This window comes from Peromyscus californicus, unplaced genomic scaffold, assembly GCF_007827085.1.
Source record: "Peromyscus californicus insignis strain IS unplaced genomic scaffold, ASM782708v3 Scaffold_8__1_contigs__length_139910024, whole genome shotgun sequence".
Taxonomy (NCBI): domain Eukaryota; kingdom Metazoa; phylum Chordata; class Mammalia; order Rodentia; family Cricetidae; genus Peromyscus; species Peromyscus californicus.
The window spans coordinates 9,643,742-9,662,709 of record NW_026294606.1 but is presented as its reverse complement, the minus strand read 5'-3'; the positions used below and the strand labels follow the sequence as shown (position 1 = coordinate 9,662,709).

The following is an 18,968-nucleotide window of genomic DNA, read 5'->3' as shown; positions in this document are numbered from 1 at the left end:
GAGTTGGGGAAAGGTTTTATTACCAATGTACACTGTGACAGTAGCCAAAAACTGAGGCTAGAGGGAGAGGGACCAGGGCGCTGAGTGGTTACAAGGAACTTGTTGGGGCTCACAGCATTGTGGGGGGAAAGGTGGGGGAGGAGGGGGACCTTTAAAAGACAACTGTGGATGTCAAATGAGCTCTCCATCCTGTTCTCAATACCCAAGACCAGTTGCCACCCAGACAGCCAGTGGCCTGAGACCTTCTAGGAGCCTTGCTGTGACCTTCAGTCCTGTCTAAGACCCTCTGACCTTTCCATGACTCTCCATTCTCAGCTGAGCCCCAGGGCACCCTTTGGCCTCTGTGGGAACTGTGCATAGTGATCGGGTAGGACAGGAAATAGGGTTAGGGCACTGGGCTAGGTGGGGGGAGACGGGAATGGGGGTAGGACTACCAACAGCATGCAAGAGACACCCTGGCCATGGGGCCAGCACCATGTGGAGACCCCTCACTGCTCAGAGACTCCCTGCCCCACCCCCACCCCAGCCTCCCATTCAGAGTCTGCCTTTCTAGTGGCCTCACATCAATCCTGGCACACATGGAAGAACACCTAGAGATCTGCATGCAATCTTTCCCGGTTGTGGGGACCTGGGGAGGCCTCTAAGCACCAGTTCGGCCATCTCAGGAGCCTGCCTCAGCTCTAGGGTGGAGGGATGGGAGCAGGCACCTGCACTCTCCCAGTACTACCTGAGGGAGTGGAGTGGAACGATGTGAGGGTACCGGGGTGGGGTTGTCAGGGCTGGATGTGTGGGCTCATGGCCACAAAGGGACTGGGTAAGGGGGTTTCGTCAGTGTTCGGGAAGGGGGGGACTGGGATGAAGCCCCTAAAAGCAGCCCACTCCTCGGAGGCCTGACGCACGCGGGGCTGGGGGTGGGGCGTGGCTTTCAAGGGCTTGATATCAAGAAGGGAGCCTGAGAAGGTTGGAAACCCGGGCCTGCAAAATGTGGACCGGTCACTCGGCGGTGGGATCACTCGGCGGTGGGACCCGCCCGCGAGCAGCACCGCGGCCGCCGCACACTCTGCAGCAGCGCGCGGAAGAGGCCGGGCGGACGCTTGGCGGCGCCCTCGGCAGGAGCGGTGCGCACGGAGCCTGCACGGCCTGGGCCCGCGCGGACGGCGGGCGGCGGCGCCGGCGCCCCTTGGCGGCCGTGCTCCTCGATCTGGCGCTCCAGATGCTTCTGGATGGCCATGCCTAGCACCTCCACTTCCATGGAGGCACCGTACACCTCCCACGTCATGCCCTTCTCGTCCCAGCTCACTTCGCGCACCGGCTCGGCCGCCTCCTGGGGTGCCATGGCGGCCGCCAACACCGAGCCCGGCCGGACCCGCACCTCGGGGAAGACGGGCGGCGCGGCGGGCGGCGCTGCGGCCTGCGGAGTCATGGGGCCGGTGGCCACCGAGCGCGTCTCGGCGGCTCCCAGCGACACCTGCAGGCCCGCGTCCCGGCGCGACGGCGGCCTGGCCGAGGGGCTGGGCGCGCGCGGTGCCGCCTGGAAGCTGAAGGCCGGGCCGCCCGCGCCGTCCTGCGGAGACATGGGGCTCACCGCCACCGAGACGCAGGCCTGGGCGCCGGCCTGCGTGCCCGCGTCCTCGCGGGGCGGTGGCGCTCCCGCGTCCCACGACGGCGCCTTGGTGAAGTTGTCGCGAGTCCGTGGCCCTGGCGGGGGCGCTGTGCCCTCCGCGCGGGGGCTCTTCTGAGCCGCAGCTGCCGCTAGGTCTTTCTGGCTGGTGCTGGCAGAGGGCTGTGGCTCTGGCAGGGCCCCGCTGCTCCTGGCATCTCCCAGAGGCTGGGCTGAGCTGCAGGCTGTACCATCTGATTGCCTGAAAGAGGACTTGGCCTTCTCCAGAGACAGAGGGGTAGTCTCTGCCGAGGTTTGAGACTCTGCTTTTCTAGGAGATGGAGATGCGGAGTCAGTCTTCCCCAGGGACACAGGCTCCACAGACGCAGTGGGGTCGACTTTTCCTGAGGGATCCATCTTCCCAGACACCTGTGGCTGCTCTTTTTGCAAAGATGGAGCCTCCACCTTTCCCGGGGATGTGGCATCCGGAAGCTGGGTTACCACCTTGACCCCAGACTTGGGCTCAGCATTCCCTGAGTCCCTGGTGGAGTTCACAGGATTCCTCTTTTCCGGAGCCTTCACCTCTGGAATATCTTCTGCTCTTTCCGAGGCCATGAGATCCACCTTCCCTGGGGACACCAAAGCTAGTTTTCCTGAAGCCGCTGGGACCACTTTTCCTAAAGTCGTGGCGCCCACTTCTTCAGAGGGAACAGTCTCTGCCTTTCCCTGGCTTGCAGAGCCCACCTTGCTGAAAGCGAGGGGATCAGCCTTCTCTGAGGCTGTGGGACTTGCCTTTTCCAAGGACCGTGGGCTTCCTTTTCCCTCCGTCACTGCCTCAGCTTTCTCGGCAGACAGGGACCCCCATGTCCCCAGAGACTTGGCATCTCCTGAACTTGAAGATGGGGGGTCTGTCTTTCCTGAAGACTTGGGATTCCCTTTTTGAGATGTTTTCATGTTTCCTGTGACAGATGTGTGATCCACTCTTCTAGAGGACTTTAGGTCTTCTCTTCCTGAGGATAGGGTTTCTGTCTTTATCAATGACACACGTTCTGCCTGCCCAGAAGACAGGAGTTCTGGTTTCACTGGGGAGACAAGTTCCACATTTCCTAAGGAAACTGGGTCCACACTGCCTGAAGGTCCTGTGCTGTTCACAGATGTGGGACCTGTCTTTGCTGGCTGTCCAGCGGATGCTGTTTCTGTCATTCTCACAGACACAGGCCCACCCTCTCCTGAGGACGGCGGGTCTGTCTTTCCAAGAAACCGAGAAGGGTCCTCTTTTGCTGAGGACAAAGTTTCTGTATTTCCCACAGCTGCAGGGTCCACCGTCCCCAGGCACACAGGATTCACCTTTTTGGTCCCAGGAGCCACTGTTCCTGAGGACACAAGTTCCGTCTTGCTTGATGATCCTGGAGGTAGCTTTCCCGAGAACCCAGGATCTGTCTGTTTTGTGGGTGCAGGATCTGTTTTTTCTGGGGCTTCCATATCTTTTTTCCCCAAAGACACAAGATCTCCCTTTCCTGTAGATCCAGGCTGCTCTCTTCTGGAATGCGTGGGGTCCTCCTTTCTGGGATCCACTTTGCCTGAGGATACAGGCTCTCCTTTTCTTAAAGACCCAGGATCTTCCCCTCCTGGAGATGCTGTATCCACCTTGCTGGAGCACATTGGATCTACTCTTCCCAAGGACCCAGAATCCTCCTTCCTTGGAGTTGTACAATCCATCCATCCAACAGTCCCAGGCTCCCCCTTTCCACAAATTGTAGGCTCTGCCTTTCCCGTCAACATGGACTCTTCCTTCCTCAAGGCCCCAGCCTCTTCTTTTCCGGTGGAAGTAGAATCTGCCTGCTTCAAGGAGTTAGAATCCATCTTTTCCAAGACCACAAGATTTCTGTTCTCCAGGGTTGTAGGAACAGCTTCTGCTGTGGACACGGCTTCTGGCTTTCCAAACAAAGTCGTTTCGGAGGCTCCTGAGATCAAGGTTCCATGTACTCTCACTGTCTCTGGGAGAGGGTTGCAGGTAGGAGAGGGGCAGGCTAAGCTCCCAGCAGGGCTCTCAGAGCAGGAGGCCCCTTCCCCAGCCCGACTGGCACTGCTGTGTCTGGAGTCCATGTCTAGGCTTTGGTCAAGGGTATGCCTTGGGGATGCAGGGATAGCCTTTGGGGAAGAGCAGCAGTCCCTCATGACCGGGCCCCCAGTGCCCAGGCTCCCATCCTGTGGGGGAGCAGAAGGGTCTTGGGGGGCTGGAGTCCTTCTGAAGCAGCTGGAGCCAGGCTGGATCTTCAGTACTGATCATCTACCCTCACAGCCATGTTTGAGCTCAAGACAGCTGTCTGCTTCTGAAACAGAGAGAACAGACTCAGGCTTAAGAGACCTCACTCCATGGGGAACCACTCAGCCATATCCAGGCTCCTCCCCAGATTCTCTGTCCCTGTCTGGTCCTCTTGTCAAGAAGGTCTCAGCTAAAACCATAAACCCAGTCCTGTCACTTCCTGCATCATCACACCCAATAGCTATCTAAGAAGCCAGTACTCTCAGCACTTGGGATACTGAGGCAGGAGAATTTCTAGTTTGAGGCCAAACTGGGCTACACAGTAAGACTAAGCCTCAACAGACAGACAGACAGACAGACAAACTGACCCCTCACAGCTTGGCTCCAATCTGATCTCTTTCAGCTTCACTACCATTTCCTCTCCTGTGCCAGCCTCACCTCATGCAGCAGGCTTCCAAAAGGGATGCATGGGTCTTCAAGGCCAGTGGCTGAAAACTTCAATGTCACTGGGCCAGATGAGTCATTTAAATGAGGGAAGCAAGTTGTGTTCAAAACAAGGGGGGAAGTGTAACCATGACAAATTGTAGAGTACATGGCTTCTCAAAGAGGGGCCAAATGGTGTCCTGGAGAAACGAAACCTGGGAACTCAAGCTCTAGTGCCTTAGGGAAATGAGAAATCCAGACTTTGATATAAAATATGCTAACTAATTCAGGATTTAAATAAAAACCCCAAACACTATGTGGGCCAAAGAAAACATGTCTGTAGGCCACCAGTTGACGTCTGTGCAGGGGACTGTGAATGGTCCATCAAGGAAAGGACACAGTCATGTGCTTTCAAAGACTGCTCTGAGGTGGTGTGGCGGTTGGGCTGAAAGGAGAGACGAGCTGGCCAAGACCCATGATGAAGCCAGTCAGCCTCTCCTTCAAGTGATCTTCACTTGTTCTCATAGCCCTTCTATGCAACGGGCCCTGGGCAGCTACAAGGAGGGCACCCTGAAGGTCCTTGAGGCAGAAGTGAGATCTGAAGAACTGGTTGGAGGCAACTGGTTGTAGTGAGTGGTGGTGGGAGTGGTCTGCAGAATCCTGGGTAGTGTGGGGATTGCTGGGCTGGAGATCGGAGGAGAGAGGCAGCTGTGATGCCTGGGGAGCATTTGGGAAGAGGGTACAGCAGGAAGATGGACCTGGGAGAAACTGCCATTACTCATGTAGCAGCCAGAATGAGCAAAGCTGGTGATTGCTTCTTACTTGTCCTCAGACCATCTTACCCATGATCAGGCCAGAATCTCTAGAGCAGTGGTTCTCAGCTAGGGAGTCACGACCCCTTCAGGTCACATATCCGCTATCCTGTATATCAGATATTTACATTACGATTCATAACAGTAGCAAAATTACAGTTATGAAGCAGCAATAAAATAATTTTATGGTTGGGGGTCTCACAACATGAGGAGCTGTATTAAAGGATCGCAGAATTAGGAAGGCTGAGAACCACTGTACTAGAGTCTCCCTTGGCTTCCATATGCCATGAACCACCTATCAGCAAAATGTAATGAATCCACCTTCAAAACACAGGCAGAATCTGGCTTCCACCCTGGGCCCCACGCTTCACCACTCCGCAGCACCTGGATTACCCTTGCTTTTCCTTCCCCATCCAGTTTATTCTTAAAAGCTGCCGGAGGAATCTTAAGCCCCCAAGCGGATCCCATCCTTCTGCTCAGAACCTCTCAGCATCTCCCTAGCTGATGCAAACACACAGTAAATACAGTAACTCACGAGACCCTGCATTTGCCGGTTCTGTTGTCTCCTTTGGTCCTTCCTCCTCCTCTCCTCCCCTCTCTGTGTGTGGTCTTAGCGTCTGTGGGCTACCTCATGATTCCTTAAATACCCACCCAATGCCCTCAGGACCTTTCCACTGGCCATTTCCCTCCAGGTGCCTCTGAGATCTTTCCTGGTCTATCCTGTATAAACCAGCCATCTCCAGTGCGGACTGTCATTCTCCATATAGACAGTCTCACAGTGTAGACTGTGTGTGGCTGACTTGGAATGCTCTATGTAGACCAGGCTGGCCTTAAATTCTCAGAAATCTGCCTGCCTTTCCCTCCTCAGTGCTGGGATTAAAGGCACCACACACAACTTTGTTTTACTGAATTTTTAAAATCCAGAATACTTGTTACTGTCTGATGTGTCATAGATATGTGTTCACTGAATGCTAGCTCCATGGTGCGGCACATCTGTAATCCCAGTGTTTGGCAACAAAAGCAGGAGCTTGAATTTGAGGTTGGCCTGGGCTACATAGCAAGACCTGGTCTCAAAACAAATCATAAAACACACACACACACACACACACACACACACACACACGCACTTCTATAGCCATGGGGACTTCGTTGTTCTCATCCACACATCAGAGTTCAGAACAACTGGCATGCACATGGGAAGTAAATTCTGGGTCCATATTAGTCATGTGAAAGACCCAGTGGTCCTTCTGACATCCAGTGATGCTCCTCCCATACATATTAGTCATGTGAAAGACCCAGTGGTCCTTCTGACATCCAGTGATGCTCCTCCCATACATATTAGTCATGTGAAAGACCCAGTGGTCCTTCTGACATCCAGTGATGCTCCTCCCATACATATTAGTCATGTGAAAGACCCAGTGGTCCTTCTGACATCCAGTGATGCTCCTCCCATACATATTAGTCATGTGAAAGACCCAGTGGTCCTTCTGACATCCAGTGATGCTCCTCCCATACATATTAGTCATGTGAAAGACCCAGTGGTCCTTCTGACATCCAGTGATGCTCCTCCTAGACCCAGACTCTCCTTAGTCTTTTGTTGTTGTTTCTGTTGTTTTTTTTTCGAGACAGGGTTTCTCTGTGTAGCTTTGGCACCTTTCCTGGAACTCACTCTGTAGTCCAGGCTGACCTTGAACTCACAGAGAACCGCCTGCCTCTGCCTCCCTCGTACTGGGATTAAAGGTGTGTGCCACCACTGCCTGGCACTCTCCTTAGTCTTGTTAGGAAGTGAAATCAGTTGTAATCTATTAGGAAGAGTATCTGTCAATCTCTACATATGTTTACAAGACACACAGTGTTTTAGCCAGCAGGTCCCCTTCCGGGGATGTTCCTGCAGACACAGGACGGCACATCAGGGCACATGAGAACACCTGGAGGGGAGAAAGTCAGAAGTGAGGATGTGTGAGACATCCACATGGACCACCACCCAGACGAGTGATGTAGAGTGATGAGGAGAGACGCCCAAGAGAGACTGAGCGAGCAAAGGCACGTAGGGACAGGGACAGCCTAAGTGCCAGGATTCTAAGCGTGTGGCCAAGGGAAACCATGTACGTGTCATGGGATTATTTATAGGTAGAAAATTCCAGGATAAAATCTCATGAAACTTTCATTGTGATGGCCTCTTTAAAGTAAGAGCTGGAATCTTTTTTTTTTTTTTTTCCTTTTTTTGTATGTCTCTTTGTGGTGTCTGAATCTGGGTTGCAGGTGAACACAGCACGTGGGCAGTAGCAGTGGATGTGTGTTCTGAGACACATGTGCTGTTGATCTTGTGGTTGCTTAAATATCATGATGTGTACTTAGCACAGTCCTAAATAGTACGGGTCAGTCACTCCCCGAGGCCTCTTGATGCAGCCAGGAGACTCAGCAAATCCAAGATGCTACTGGTGATATTGCATATTGTCTATAGTCAATTAAAATGCTTATTTTAAATTACAGGCAGGAGTTGGTCTGCATATAGGTATGTGCACATGTGTGCAGATGCCAGAGGAGGCCAGAGGCCTCAGATCCCCCTGGAGCTGGAATTTCAGGTTTTTGTAGCATGGGTGCTGGGAAATGAATAGGGCAGTAAGTATTCTTAACTGGTGAGCCAGCTCTCCAGCCCTGTATCAACTTCCGTGGTAGAGTGATTGCCTAGCATGTGCAGGGCCCTGGGTTCCATCCCCAGCACCACAAGATAAAAACACAATAACAGGGCTGGAGAGATGGCTCAGAGGTTAAGAGCACTGGCTGCTCTTCCAAAGGTCCTGAGTTCAATTCCCAGCACCCACATGGTGGCTCACAACCATCTATGATGAAATCTGGTGCCCTCTTCTGGTGTGCAGACTTACATGCAGGCAGAATTGTGTACATAATAATTAAATAAATCTTTAAAAAATATATATATATATACATTAAAAAAAAACACAATAACAGCTTCATATGTAGACCCCCCCCCAACCAGCGACCCAGACATTTATTGTCTGTCATCGCGGTCAATTGCACGCTTTCTGCGTCTATAGGACCGGCGGCACAGTAGGTCGCTCAATCCTAGCATCACCACAAACAGGCGAGGAACACCTTGTGCTGAACTTTAGAAGGCGGTGGGGCTGTCACTCCGTTTTGAATGGCTGCATCTTTTTGAAAAACAGGAAAGTAAAAGAAACCTTCACTGGTTCTGTGTGAGGGTGCCCATCTCCTTGCACATCTAAGCCCTATATATTTTCTTCCTCATACCAAAGCAACACACACACACACACACACACACACACACACACACGTACGTGTGACTGTTTTGTGCACAGCCGTGGCTTGGCATTCCCTCCTGTCTCAGCCTCCACACACCCTCTGCTGTGGGACTCTTTCCCTCCTAGACAGACTGTGTCTTATTGAAGTTTTAGTTCTCAGCTTAAATGTTCCCTCCTCCAGGAAGCCTTCTTTTTCTACAAGCTTCCTTTGGAGTCTCATGGCCCCTTCCTGTTCCCCTAGGCAGCTTTCTGTCACTCTGCATGTGTGTTTAACCTGAGTCCCTGACTGGACTTCAGGTTCCTGCTGGGTCTCAACTGTTACTGTTCACCGCTGGATTCCCTAAATCTCAAGTCCGAGGCTTGGGGTGATGGTAGTCAGTCACAAGGATGGACACACAGGAGGGCAGTCTTGCAGAGGACTGTAGGGCTCTCGGTTTTAAACTGCTGGACTGGGTGCCTTTTTGATTTATGGGGGTGTGCAAGAGTCAAGTGGGACAGGGGTCTGGTTGAATTCTTGGATCTGGTTTTCATCAGCATAAAAAGTGAGGGTGTGGAAGAACACCAGTCTGCAGGGATCAGACAGGCATCAGACATTTATGGCATGGATGGGTCTGTCTTCTACTTTGCCCACTGATAGTGATATTGGAATAGAGCAAGGGAGATGATCAAACCCCAAAGCCAGAGACCCCATACCCTCAGGTGAAGGAGACTGGAAGGAATCACAGTGGGGATTGAGACAGAAATAGAGACTACTGGGCCCTAGACATAAGTAACAGCACCCAGTTCCAGCCACTGTGGCACATGAGAAGGCACCCACTAACACAACACTTACAAATTCCATGTGTTGGGGACAAGAAATGTAGAATATGGTCCCTGACCTCCAATACAGAAAAGAGTGAGGAGAGTCATAAGCCGGTAGTAAAGAAATGATGTCATTTCTGACATGAGATGCTGTGAGGACAAAGGAGTGGGCAGCTGGTCTGGACACGTGGTCAAGAGAGGCCCCTCTGAGGAGGTCAACATCTGAGGCAGCCATGAAAAGGCCAGGAGGCTGGAGTAGAGCTGGAGTCAGAGAGGGAGGGGGTGGGAGGGAGAGTCAGTGGCGGCCAACCATGTAGAGCCTTGGGGGAGTGGTGGAGACTTATCCTAAGGGTACTGAGCAAACACTGCTGTGTTTTAAACAGGAAGTATGTGTGACTGTTCTGTGGCCAGGTCCTTAATTCACTGAGCAAAGTCACACATATGGATTTTTTTTTTATATTTTAAATATTGGCTCATTTTTTGCATGCCATGAAGGCTCCCCTCCCCCCAAAAAAAGAAAAAACAAACAAACAATTGTACAGGTCGATTTTGTGACCTATCTTGTCCTTGGGGCTGTGGGAAGCAAATGACTGGGCAGATGGGCAGGAGAAAGTACCCGGATTCCAGTGAGAACCAAGGTCTGTTTGCCAGGCTTCCCTGTTTCCTCCTTTGGAACATAGGAATTCAACAACTGCCCAGCAATTACACAGGGAGGGAAGCGCAGCCCGCAAGGGTCAGAAAAGGCTAAAGGAGGGGTGTCCTGGCCCCCACCACCTCTTATTTCACACTGGTAACACAGCCCACCCTAGGGGCCTCCCCACACCAGCTCCTGCCTCCTGTGTGTGGCCTGGACAGAGAGTGCAGACCGCTCACCATTCAGCAGCTCTGAGGCTTCAAGCAGGGCCCTTCTCACTAACCCCTCCCCCAGACCGACTCACTGCCTCCCTCCCCACCAGGCCTGTTGTGAGAATTAGAGTAGATGAGGGGTGTGCATGGTTCTGCTCACGTTAGGGCCAGGCTGTGTACATGGAAAGCCTGTTTTTATCTACTCAGCCTGTCAGAGCCCAGCTGTGCTCCCAGGAGGGGGCGGGGGTGGGGGGCTGAGTCTGAAATGGTTGCAGCAGAGACAAAATTCAGCAAAAATCTGGCTTTAGGACATGTTTGTTTGGCCTACAATGCTAACAAATTATTTTTTTTAAGTCAATGTGTGTGTGTGTGTGTGTGTGTGTGTGTGTGTGTGTGTGTGTGTGTGTGTGTACCAAAGGTCAACCTTGGATCTTATGTCTCAGGTGCTGTCCACCTTGTTTTTTGGGATAGAATCTCTCACTGGAACCTGGGACTCACGCATTAGGCTAGGCTGGCTGGCCAGTGAGGCTCAGGGACCTTCCTGCTTCTGGCTCTCCAGGACTCTTTTATGTGGGTGGAGGGGATGAAGCCTCTCTAGCCCCTTAAGTCAAGTTTAAATAAAGAAGCAAAGTCGTCAACATCTAAACATTGATAGAGTTCATGTGGAAATCAGATGTCCAGGTTATTCTGGCAAACTAAAATTTGGTAAGCTGAGCATGCTTCCTGCAGAGCAACAGCCAGCTGGAGCTGAGAAGAGTGGCCTGAAGGAGGCAGGTAGCCACAATCCCCACTCCTCCCTGTGGTGTCCTGGACACTAAGGCTAACTGTCCATGGCTACTCATCACTGAGTTCAGATTTTTTTAAAAATATTTTTATTTTATTTTATTTTTTTTTTTTTTTTTTTTTTTTTTTGGTTTTTTGAGACAGGGTTTCTCTGTGTAGCTTTGCGCCTTTCCTGGGACTCACTTGGTAGTCCAGGCTGGCCTCGAACTCACAGAGATCCGCCTGGCTCTGCCTCCCAAGTGCTGGGATTAAAGGCGTGCGCCACCACCGCCCGGCTTTATTTTATTTTTTAATCCCCCCCCCAGAGCTGAGGACCGAACCCAGGGCTTTGCGCTTGCTAGGCAAGCACTCTACCACTGAGCTAAATCCCCAACCCCTTCAGATTTTTTCTTATCATCAGATCCTCATGTATGTTGCCTTCCTGCCCTGTTGCATCTGAGTTTTGACACTTTGCTCACATGCCAATAAAAGCAGGACGTGACTTTGCCTAGGTGCTCATGGAGCAGGTGACAGGCTCCTTCCTATTCTCCAAGAATGAAACGGCAAATCTGACAGGCAGGCACGACCAGATGTTAGTATGCCCCTTCTGCAAAGCCTCCCAGGAAGAGGTTGGCATCTCAGTTCCCAGCTCCAGGTTCTCAGCTTCTCAGATGGGATTGGGCCCAGTACAGGGGATGGACAGCTTGGCTAGATGTGGGTCAAGCTCCAACTTAGTCATTAACTTGTTCTGTGACTTTGTGTGGGTTTTTCCACTCTGGGAGTCTCAATCTCCCAATCCAATGGCCCAGAGACAAATTCCAAAGGGTCTGTTGCTCACAGGTCTGGGGGATCCTTCTTGGCTTGAGAGGAAGTCTCAGTAGCTTCCAGCCACTACTCTAAGGTAGCCTAGGCCTGGAGCCCCACACCCCCTCCCTACACCCTACCACTAGAGAACACCTCCATTACCATCCCACTGCATGATCAGCCCTGGACTCAGCACCCTCAGGCTCATTTTATCATGTAGACTCTGCAACAATTTCACAATGGGGACCCTTATCGTTCCGTGCCATAGATGAAGAAGACACTGAAGTCAGGAGGAAAGGCTGAAGGGAGCAAGGCCGGATTCAAAATTAGTTGTGTCTGAGCTCAAAGCCTGGATTCTTCCCAGTTTATCAATCAACATCTAGACACTAAAGCTAGGCTTTTTTCTTTGTGTGTATGTGGGAATGTGGGCATTCTCATGCACATGTGGAAGTCAGAGGACAGCCTCAGGTATCAGTCTTTCACTTCTAAGGTCTTCTTCTTGTACACCAGGCTAACAGGCCCTTCAGCTTCTAGGGATTCTCCTCTCTCCCCTCTCACAGTTGGACACTGGGATTACAGGTGCACATGCTACTGTGTTTGGCTTTAAATGGGTTCTGGAGAGCTGAACTCAGGTCCAAACACTGGCTCTTAAAGCGCCTTTCTTTTTGGTCTAGGCCAAAGATCCTTCAAATCCTGAGGGCCTCACAGGCAATAGTACCAGAAAGTAGGCGTAGAGGAAGCCAATGTCCCTGCATCCACACACATACCTTCGGCAACATGCACACCCTATGGACACATGGCTGCATACTTGGACATAAGGAGGTGTGTGTGATCCAGTATAGGCAGTAGGCCGAAATGACCATGTAAGTGAATGGGTCAACTCATTTGGTATGCAAATGAGTAAGTGGACTGTTTGTGGGGGACTGCACCAGCTCAGGCCAGTCTGGGCCCAGGACCTGGCTCCTGTGTCCTAGTCAAGAAAAGCCTGGTGTGCATTTGTATACCCTGTGTACATAGAATGGTCTGTGCATTTATGCCTTGTGGGTGCCATTGGGACCCTGTGGGTGTGTGCATCTGACATCACATGGCCTTACAGTTTCACCTTGGGAGAGCTAGCCTAAGTGTGTGCATAGGCTCTTGTGTTTGGCTCACAGGCAGGGCAATCCTGTGAATTCAGAGATACATGGCTAGCCTGGCTTTTTCTTTCCCTCTAGGATTTCTTCCCAGTCTGGAGTCTTTTCTACACCCCCAGTCAGGGCCAGAGCTGCCAGGCACCTGCAAACATCTCCTGCTATGGTAACAAGACTGACAAAGGCTCGTGTATGCCTGTGAGTGTGACTGAAAACCCCAGTCTTCTGCCACTTGTCCCCTCATCTAGTGCCCTCACAGCAACAAGCCCCCTGCCTGCTACCACAGGTGAAGGAGTCTATAACAAAAGACCTTCTTTGAGAAACCATTTGTCCATTTGTCCACCTGCTAATCCATAGAAGGGCAAGAATGGACGTTCAAGGGTGTGCAGACTTGTGCTAGTGTGGGTTGAAGAAGAGCAGCAAGCTAACAGACAAAGCAAGTGTGTGCAAAAGGGTCACAGCCTACTCCAGGGTGTAGGGTACAGAAGGGGCATAAGCATAAGGTGGCCAGAGCAGGGTGGCTGGGTGTCGATTAGAGTATTGCTGACTTGATTCAGGATGGGTGCTGTGAGTGCGCAGCCCCCACTGGGTGCATTGGGTGGGTGTACAGGTGGCCGGATGTGTGTCTGATGGAATGACCAAGGGCCACGGTTGTGTGTGTGTACCTGTGGCCTCGTCCAAAAATGAGGTTTCCAGGCATGATCGCGGTGTGTGACCACGTCCAGGAGTGTGTCCCACGCTGGGTGTGTGCCGGGTGGGATGAATCAATGAGAGCAGCCCCTCCCCCCGGTGGCGGGAATCGCCCCCTCCTGCACCGCGGTGCGGAACAAAGCGGTGGGCAGCGGGGCTGGACGCGGGGCGGCCTCTCCGCACCTCGAGCCGGGGCAATGCACCGGGGCCCCGCCCCACCGCGCCCCGCCCCGCCGCCCCCGCCCCGCAGCCCGAGCCCCTCGCGGTCCAGGACCCTGGACAGCGACCCCAGCCCGAGCGCCCAGCCTCCCGACGCGCGCCCACCGCTTACCGGCGCCGGCTCCTCGTAGTTCCCATTCCCGTCGCGCAGACCACCCCGGTGCTCCCGGCCCCGCTGGCGGGCGGACCCGACTCCGCGCTGTCCCTGGTCGGCTGGGCGCCCCGCCCCGGGCATGCGCGCTGGGCGCACTCGAGAGCCGGGAGGGGGCGCCGCGGGGGCGCGCGAGGGCCGGCAGACGCCGCCCGGGCCCGGGGGGCGCGCGCCCGCCCGCTGCTCAACTGGGAGCAACGCGGATGCACGGGCGGCGGCGGCACCAGCACCCGGGTCGTCCCGATCTGCCAACTGCCTAGGCGAGGAAATTTCCCGCTTCCCCCTCGGCCGCACTTCCGGCCTCTGCCCCCTCCGCCCCGCCCCCGGCCCTTTGTCTCGCTGCTGCCCACGCTCCGGCGAGTGGCCGCCCTGGGCTGGGAGGCTCCCTGAATCCTCCCGGCAGTATCCTCCCACTCTCTGGTCAGGGTAAGCCCGGTCCTCCTCCTGGAAACCCTCCAACAATTCACCTCACCTCTTTGAGCCTCAGTTTCTAGGTCTGTAAACTGGGACTAGCATTGAATCTCAGAGCGGTCCTAGAAAAGAAAGTGCCTGGAGTCGATGTCCAGGGCTTCCACTTGGGTCAACTGCGGAAGGCGTGAGGACTCACTGCCCATTTCCCTCTACATTTGAGCAGAGAAGTGGGACCCTTCCACTTCCATCTCTCAGATGAGAGCTCTGATTGTCTTGTAAGTGATAAGAGATCCTTGTGCCTGAACTGTGAAAGCCACCTGCTAAAATAATAACGAAGGCAAATGAAACTCTTGGGCAGGGACACAGAGCTAAAATTTGATTTATAGATGACTTTCATGACCAGTCACTCAGGAGCAAGGGAATATTCTTTTTGTTTGTTTGTTTTTTGTTTTTGTTTTGTTTTTCGAGACAGGGTTTCTCTGTGTAGTTTTGGTGCCTGTCCTAGATCTCGCTCTGTAGACCAGGCTGGCTTTGAACTCACAGAGATCCGCCTGGCTCTGCCTCCCGAGTGCTGGGATTAAAGGGGTGAGCCACCGCTGCCTGGCCCAAGGAAATATTCTATCCACGTTTTTCAAATACAGCTAAGTTTCTTGTTGTGGCCACAACCGTTTCTTAGTAGGTCGAATTGGGATTGCAAATTTATACAGGTCACTTCTTGCAGCCTCACACTTGGGCTTATGTCTTAGAAACCACTAATTAACTGATCACTTTAACTTAAAATAATAAGAAAATCTAGATGGCAAGTGAGGACTTAAAATCCATAGGAAAAAACTAGGGGTAGAGGGACACTGCGTCTAACCCAGCACTCAGGAGTTTAGGCAGGTCGATAACCCTGAGTTCCGAACCAGTCTGGGCTACAATGTGAGTACCAGATCAGCCTGGGCAAGACTGATCTAGTAAAACAGCGAGACTCTCTTTCCAAAAGTCTCAAAACAATGAAATTCACGATACAGACTTTTTCATCGAAATACGGAGCGCGGGCCCGTTTTCAGGACCACGGACAGCACACACAGAGTCGCTCTCTCATATTATTGGTGCTGAAAAATGGTTCTCCGACTGCTCAAGAGGGTACTTAATTAGCTTCAGAATTTACAACCCCTGCTCCACATTCATCATTTCATTCCTCACCGGCCTTGCCTTCAAGGTGATCATTATTGGCTCTGTGACACAGAGGAAGCAACCGAGACTTAGGAGGTCCATGAGACACCGAAAGTGGCAAGAACCAGCTTTGATTTACAGCATTCTCCCCACGGGCAAAATGACGCTGGAGCAGAACCAAGTATATTGAGAGGGCTGTGGCAGTGTTTCAGGTGAGGACTGATGATAAATGGACCCGGAAGCCTTTGTTCGTATGGATAGTAGGCAACTCTTACCTACTGAAGGCAATCGACTGGCCTTAGTCATGAGGTGAATGTTGAGAGAGGCTCCTGCTGGTCCTCTGAGGTTCCACCTTGTGGATGGAGGACACATACTGCATGCATGTTGGGGAAAGGGAGTGCTTGTGGGATGACCACCCTAAGATATGAGTCCAGAGTTGAACTCTAAGGCTGCCACAGTTGGAGGCACACCGACTGAGAGCTGGCAGTTGTGGGGGTGGGGAGGGAGTCAGCATATGGAGGAAGGGCATTAAACAAGCAGGCAAGCACCAGAACCCTAGCACCTCCCAAGGAACACCGGGCTGTTGTGAAAATGGGAGGGAGGAAGGGCAGTGAGCAAGGAGACATCTTTCCCAGTAAGTCTGCACCCTGAGAAAGAGAAGAGGTATGATGGCACATATCTGTAATTCCAGCACTCCGGGGATGGAAGGGGGGACCAGGAGCTCATGGTCAGCTTGGGATCCCTAAGATCCTGTCATAAAAAGGGGAAAAAGAAAAGAAGAAGGAAGAAAAATGATTGTGACAGCTTCCACAGAGGCAGATGAGGTGGAGATGGGAGGGGCCGGAGCAGAAGGGAAGGGAAGGATACCAGCAGGGGGCGGGGGCAGGAGTCTGGAGGGAGAAGTGAAATGCAGATCCTGGGGATGCCTCCAAGAGCCTGAGGTGAATATGAAAGGCATGTGGCTCATTTGTGAGGTGATGGGACACCATCAGGGGAGTGAGAAGGTGACCCGGGAAGCAGAGGCAGCCAATACAAGGTTACTAAGAGCTGCCACAGTGGATGAGTGGAGCAGATCTGCAGCAAAGTCCTAGAAAATGGAGTAAGTGTACACTTCAGAATTCCCCTGGCCAAGGGCAAGGGGTCTGGGGTACACATATAACAACACTTGACAGATGTTTGGTTAGGGACTGTCCCTGGGTTATTCATGGTGCTGTGGTTTCTTCCTAGGTATCCTACGCAAAATGGTTCCAGCAGTCTGAGTACTTCTCTTTGATATCAAAGACTCAGGCAGTGAATTGTTGAGAGTCCTCTTGGTGGGCGCATCTGAAGGGTAAGGTCAGAAATCTGTCTGTGTCTATGAGGTCACGGTCAAGGCCTCTTTGTGTGTGTCCTCAGCCATGCCTTAGAACTGCTTTTGTTCCAACAAGACTTGTTAATAAAATCATATTTTAAAATTTCTGGACAACCAAACACTTGCTAGAGCAAATGAGGAACAGGAAATGGGCAAGAAAGCCCATGTGTGCTCATCGTTAGCATTGCCCGTCCCGAGCTTCAAGGTCTCTGAACCTCATGCCACCACATGTAACACTAGGCTTCCAGAGGTCCGCAAGTGCCGGCATAGTATAGCCTTTGTGGAGAACACCACTGTTGATGGAAAGTCTCGCACAGATGTCCTTTCTCATTGTGGTACCCCCATTTCCCTAGGGGGCTACTTCTGGACCCAGCTGTTGAGTAGGTAGTGACCCAGATCTGGCCAGCCACTATCCAGTAATTCATTCTGGGGATAGGGTGAAGCAGGGGACCAAACCCAGGGCAAGTGACTCTCTTACTTTTCTGTAATTTTAAGTGTTGCCAGATTGATGACATGCCTACTTGGAGCTTTCTGGAGAGTTATATGTGTCCCTTTATGGAGACTCTACCAAGGGCTGGAACTTAGGCTCACCTTATAATAAACCTACATGGTCACCCACACCATGTGGTATGTGTGTATGTGTATTCGTACATGTGCTTGTACCTCAGGTTGGACTGCCGCTGGGGAGCCATACACATTCGTATGCACCAGAAGATAAACAAGTGCCTGCAGCTCCTTGGCGGGTGCCCAGGCCGGGGGTGGAATAAACAATCCCAGTGACTTTCTGAAAAGAGAGCCAGCGTGTGTGGCAACAGGCACCATGGAGACAAGCAGACTGTATCAGAGCAGAGACAGCAACCAGCCCCCATGCCACTCGGAGTGCCTGTATGCACATGCTCACAAGAAGCACAATGTGTGTCTCATGTTCTCCCTCTCTCTCTGTCGTGTCCATATCATGTTCATGTCTATTTCAAACACTATCATGTTTCACACCCAGGACTGCCCACTCCTGGGCTCTAGCCAGATAACCTCATTCCAGTTTTGCTTGAAGCTAAAGGCTTTGGGAAAGCTTTGAGATGGCCAGTTAGTAACATCCATAGTTCCTGTCCCCTTCACCAGTACACTGGGTCTGATCTAGGCTGAACTTCAGCTTTTACCAATCAAAACCTCCAGGGATGGTGTGTGTGTGTGTGTGTGTGTGTGTGTGTGTGTGTGTGTGTGTGTTAGGATTATGGTTGGCAGGAGCATGCAGACCCATCTTTGGGCACCATTCTTGAACACAGTTCATGTGCTTCAAGGAGACATGTGCAGTCCATGTTTATGTGCTCATCAAGAAGCACCAGACCGCACACTTCTTCAGGCTCCATGCCTCTCCTGTGCACTGTGCCCATCCCAGGTGACGACGGTAGTGTTCCCCAGGTTTTCCATAGTTGTCGCCGCATCTTATTTCTTTTTTTAGATTTATTTATTATATATATACAGTGTTCTGTCTGCGTGTTTGCCTGCACAACAGAAGAGGGCACCAGATCTCATTACAGATGGTTGTGAGCCACCATGTAGGTGCTGGGAATTGAACTCGGAACCTCTGGAGCAGCCAGTGCTCTTAACCTCTGAGCCATCTCTCCAGCTCCTTATTTAATTCTTTTTTTTTTTTTTTTTTTTTTTTTGAGACAGGATTTCTCTGTAGCTTTGGAGCCTGTCCTGGAACTCTGTAGACCAGGCTGGCCTTGAACTCACTGAGATCCGCCTGTCTCTGCCTCCTGAGTGCTGGGATTAAAGGCGTGCGCCACCACCGCCCGGCTTCCTTATTTAATTCTTAAAGAAAGCCAACTGAGACGGATAATTATTAGTTCCACTGGACAGATGAGAAAAGTTAACTCACTAGGGCCCCAGAGTTAGAATGGGACAAAGCCAGGAGTTGTGTGTGGCCATACACACGTACACATGCAGCACCCATGTATGTGCACTCCCCTCCCCCCACTTAGCCCAGATAACTAACACCTGACAAGGCCTTCCTGACCTCCCCACATGTACTGTTCCTAGGCCCTCACCATGCTGCCCCAAGAGTTCTTGCTTGGCCTGAATGAAACAAGCTGGGTATGGTGGCACAGGAATGTAATCCCAGCTATTCAGGAGGCAGGAGGATTGAGAGCTCCAGGCTAGCCTCGACTATAATAGTTCTAGACTAGTCTGGGCAATTGAGCAAGAACCTGGCTGTCCAGAAGTAAATATAAAAATGGGCTGTGGTTGCAGCGCAGCAGGA

At 52.1% G+C, this 18,968-nt stretch overlaps 2 protein-coding genes across 4 annotated transcripts in view; one reads left to right on the top strand and one right to left on the bottom strand.

The window, feature by feature from the left end:
* Nucleotides 1-3: 3 nt before the first annotated feature.
* Nucleotides 4-13,870, bottom strand: Gprin1 (G protein regulated inducer of neurite outgrowth 1). The gene is given in 3 exon segments (XM_052729205.1): nt 4-3,817; nt 3,819-3,933; nt 13,747-13,870. Coding segments are annotated over 2 exon segments (2,880 nt in total). The 5' UTR covers nt 3,891-3,933; nt 13,747-13,870; the 3' UTR covers nt 4-1,009.
* Nucleotides 13,871-13,995: 125 nt separating this feature from the next.
* Nucleotides 13,996-18,968, top strand: part of Eif4e1b (eukaryotic translation initiation factor 4E family member 1B) — a 32,379-nt gene continuing 27,406 nt past the window's right edge. For 2 of the 3 annotated variants that reach the window (XM_052729210.1, XM_052729209.1), the window contains exons 1-3: nt 13,996-14,471; nt 15,401-15,566; nt 16,582-16,684. The gene's annotated coding sequence lies outside the window, so the exon portion shown is untranslated. Of the gene's footprint in view, nt 14,472-14,520; nt 15,567-16,581; nt 16,685-18,968 lie in introns of those variants that run through there. The other variant, XM_052729208.1, reaches the window with a different exon arrangement.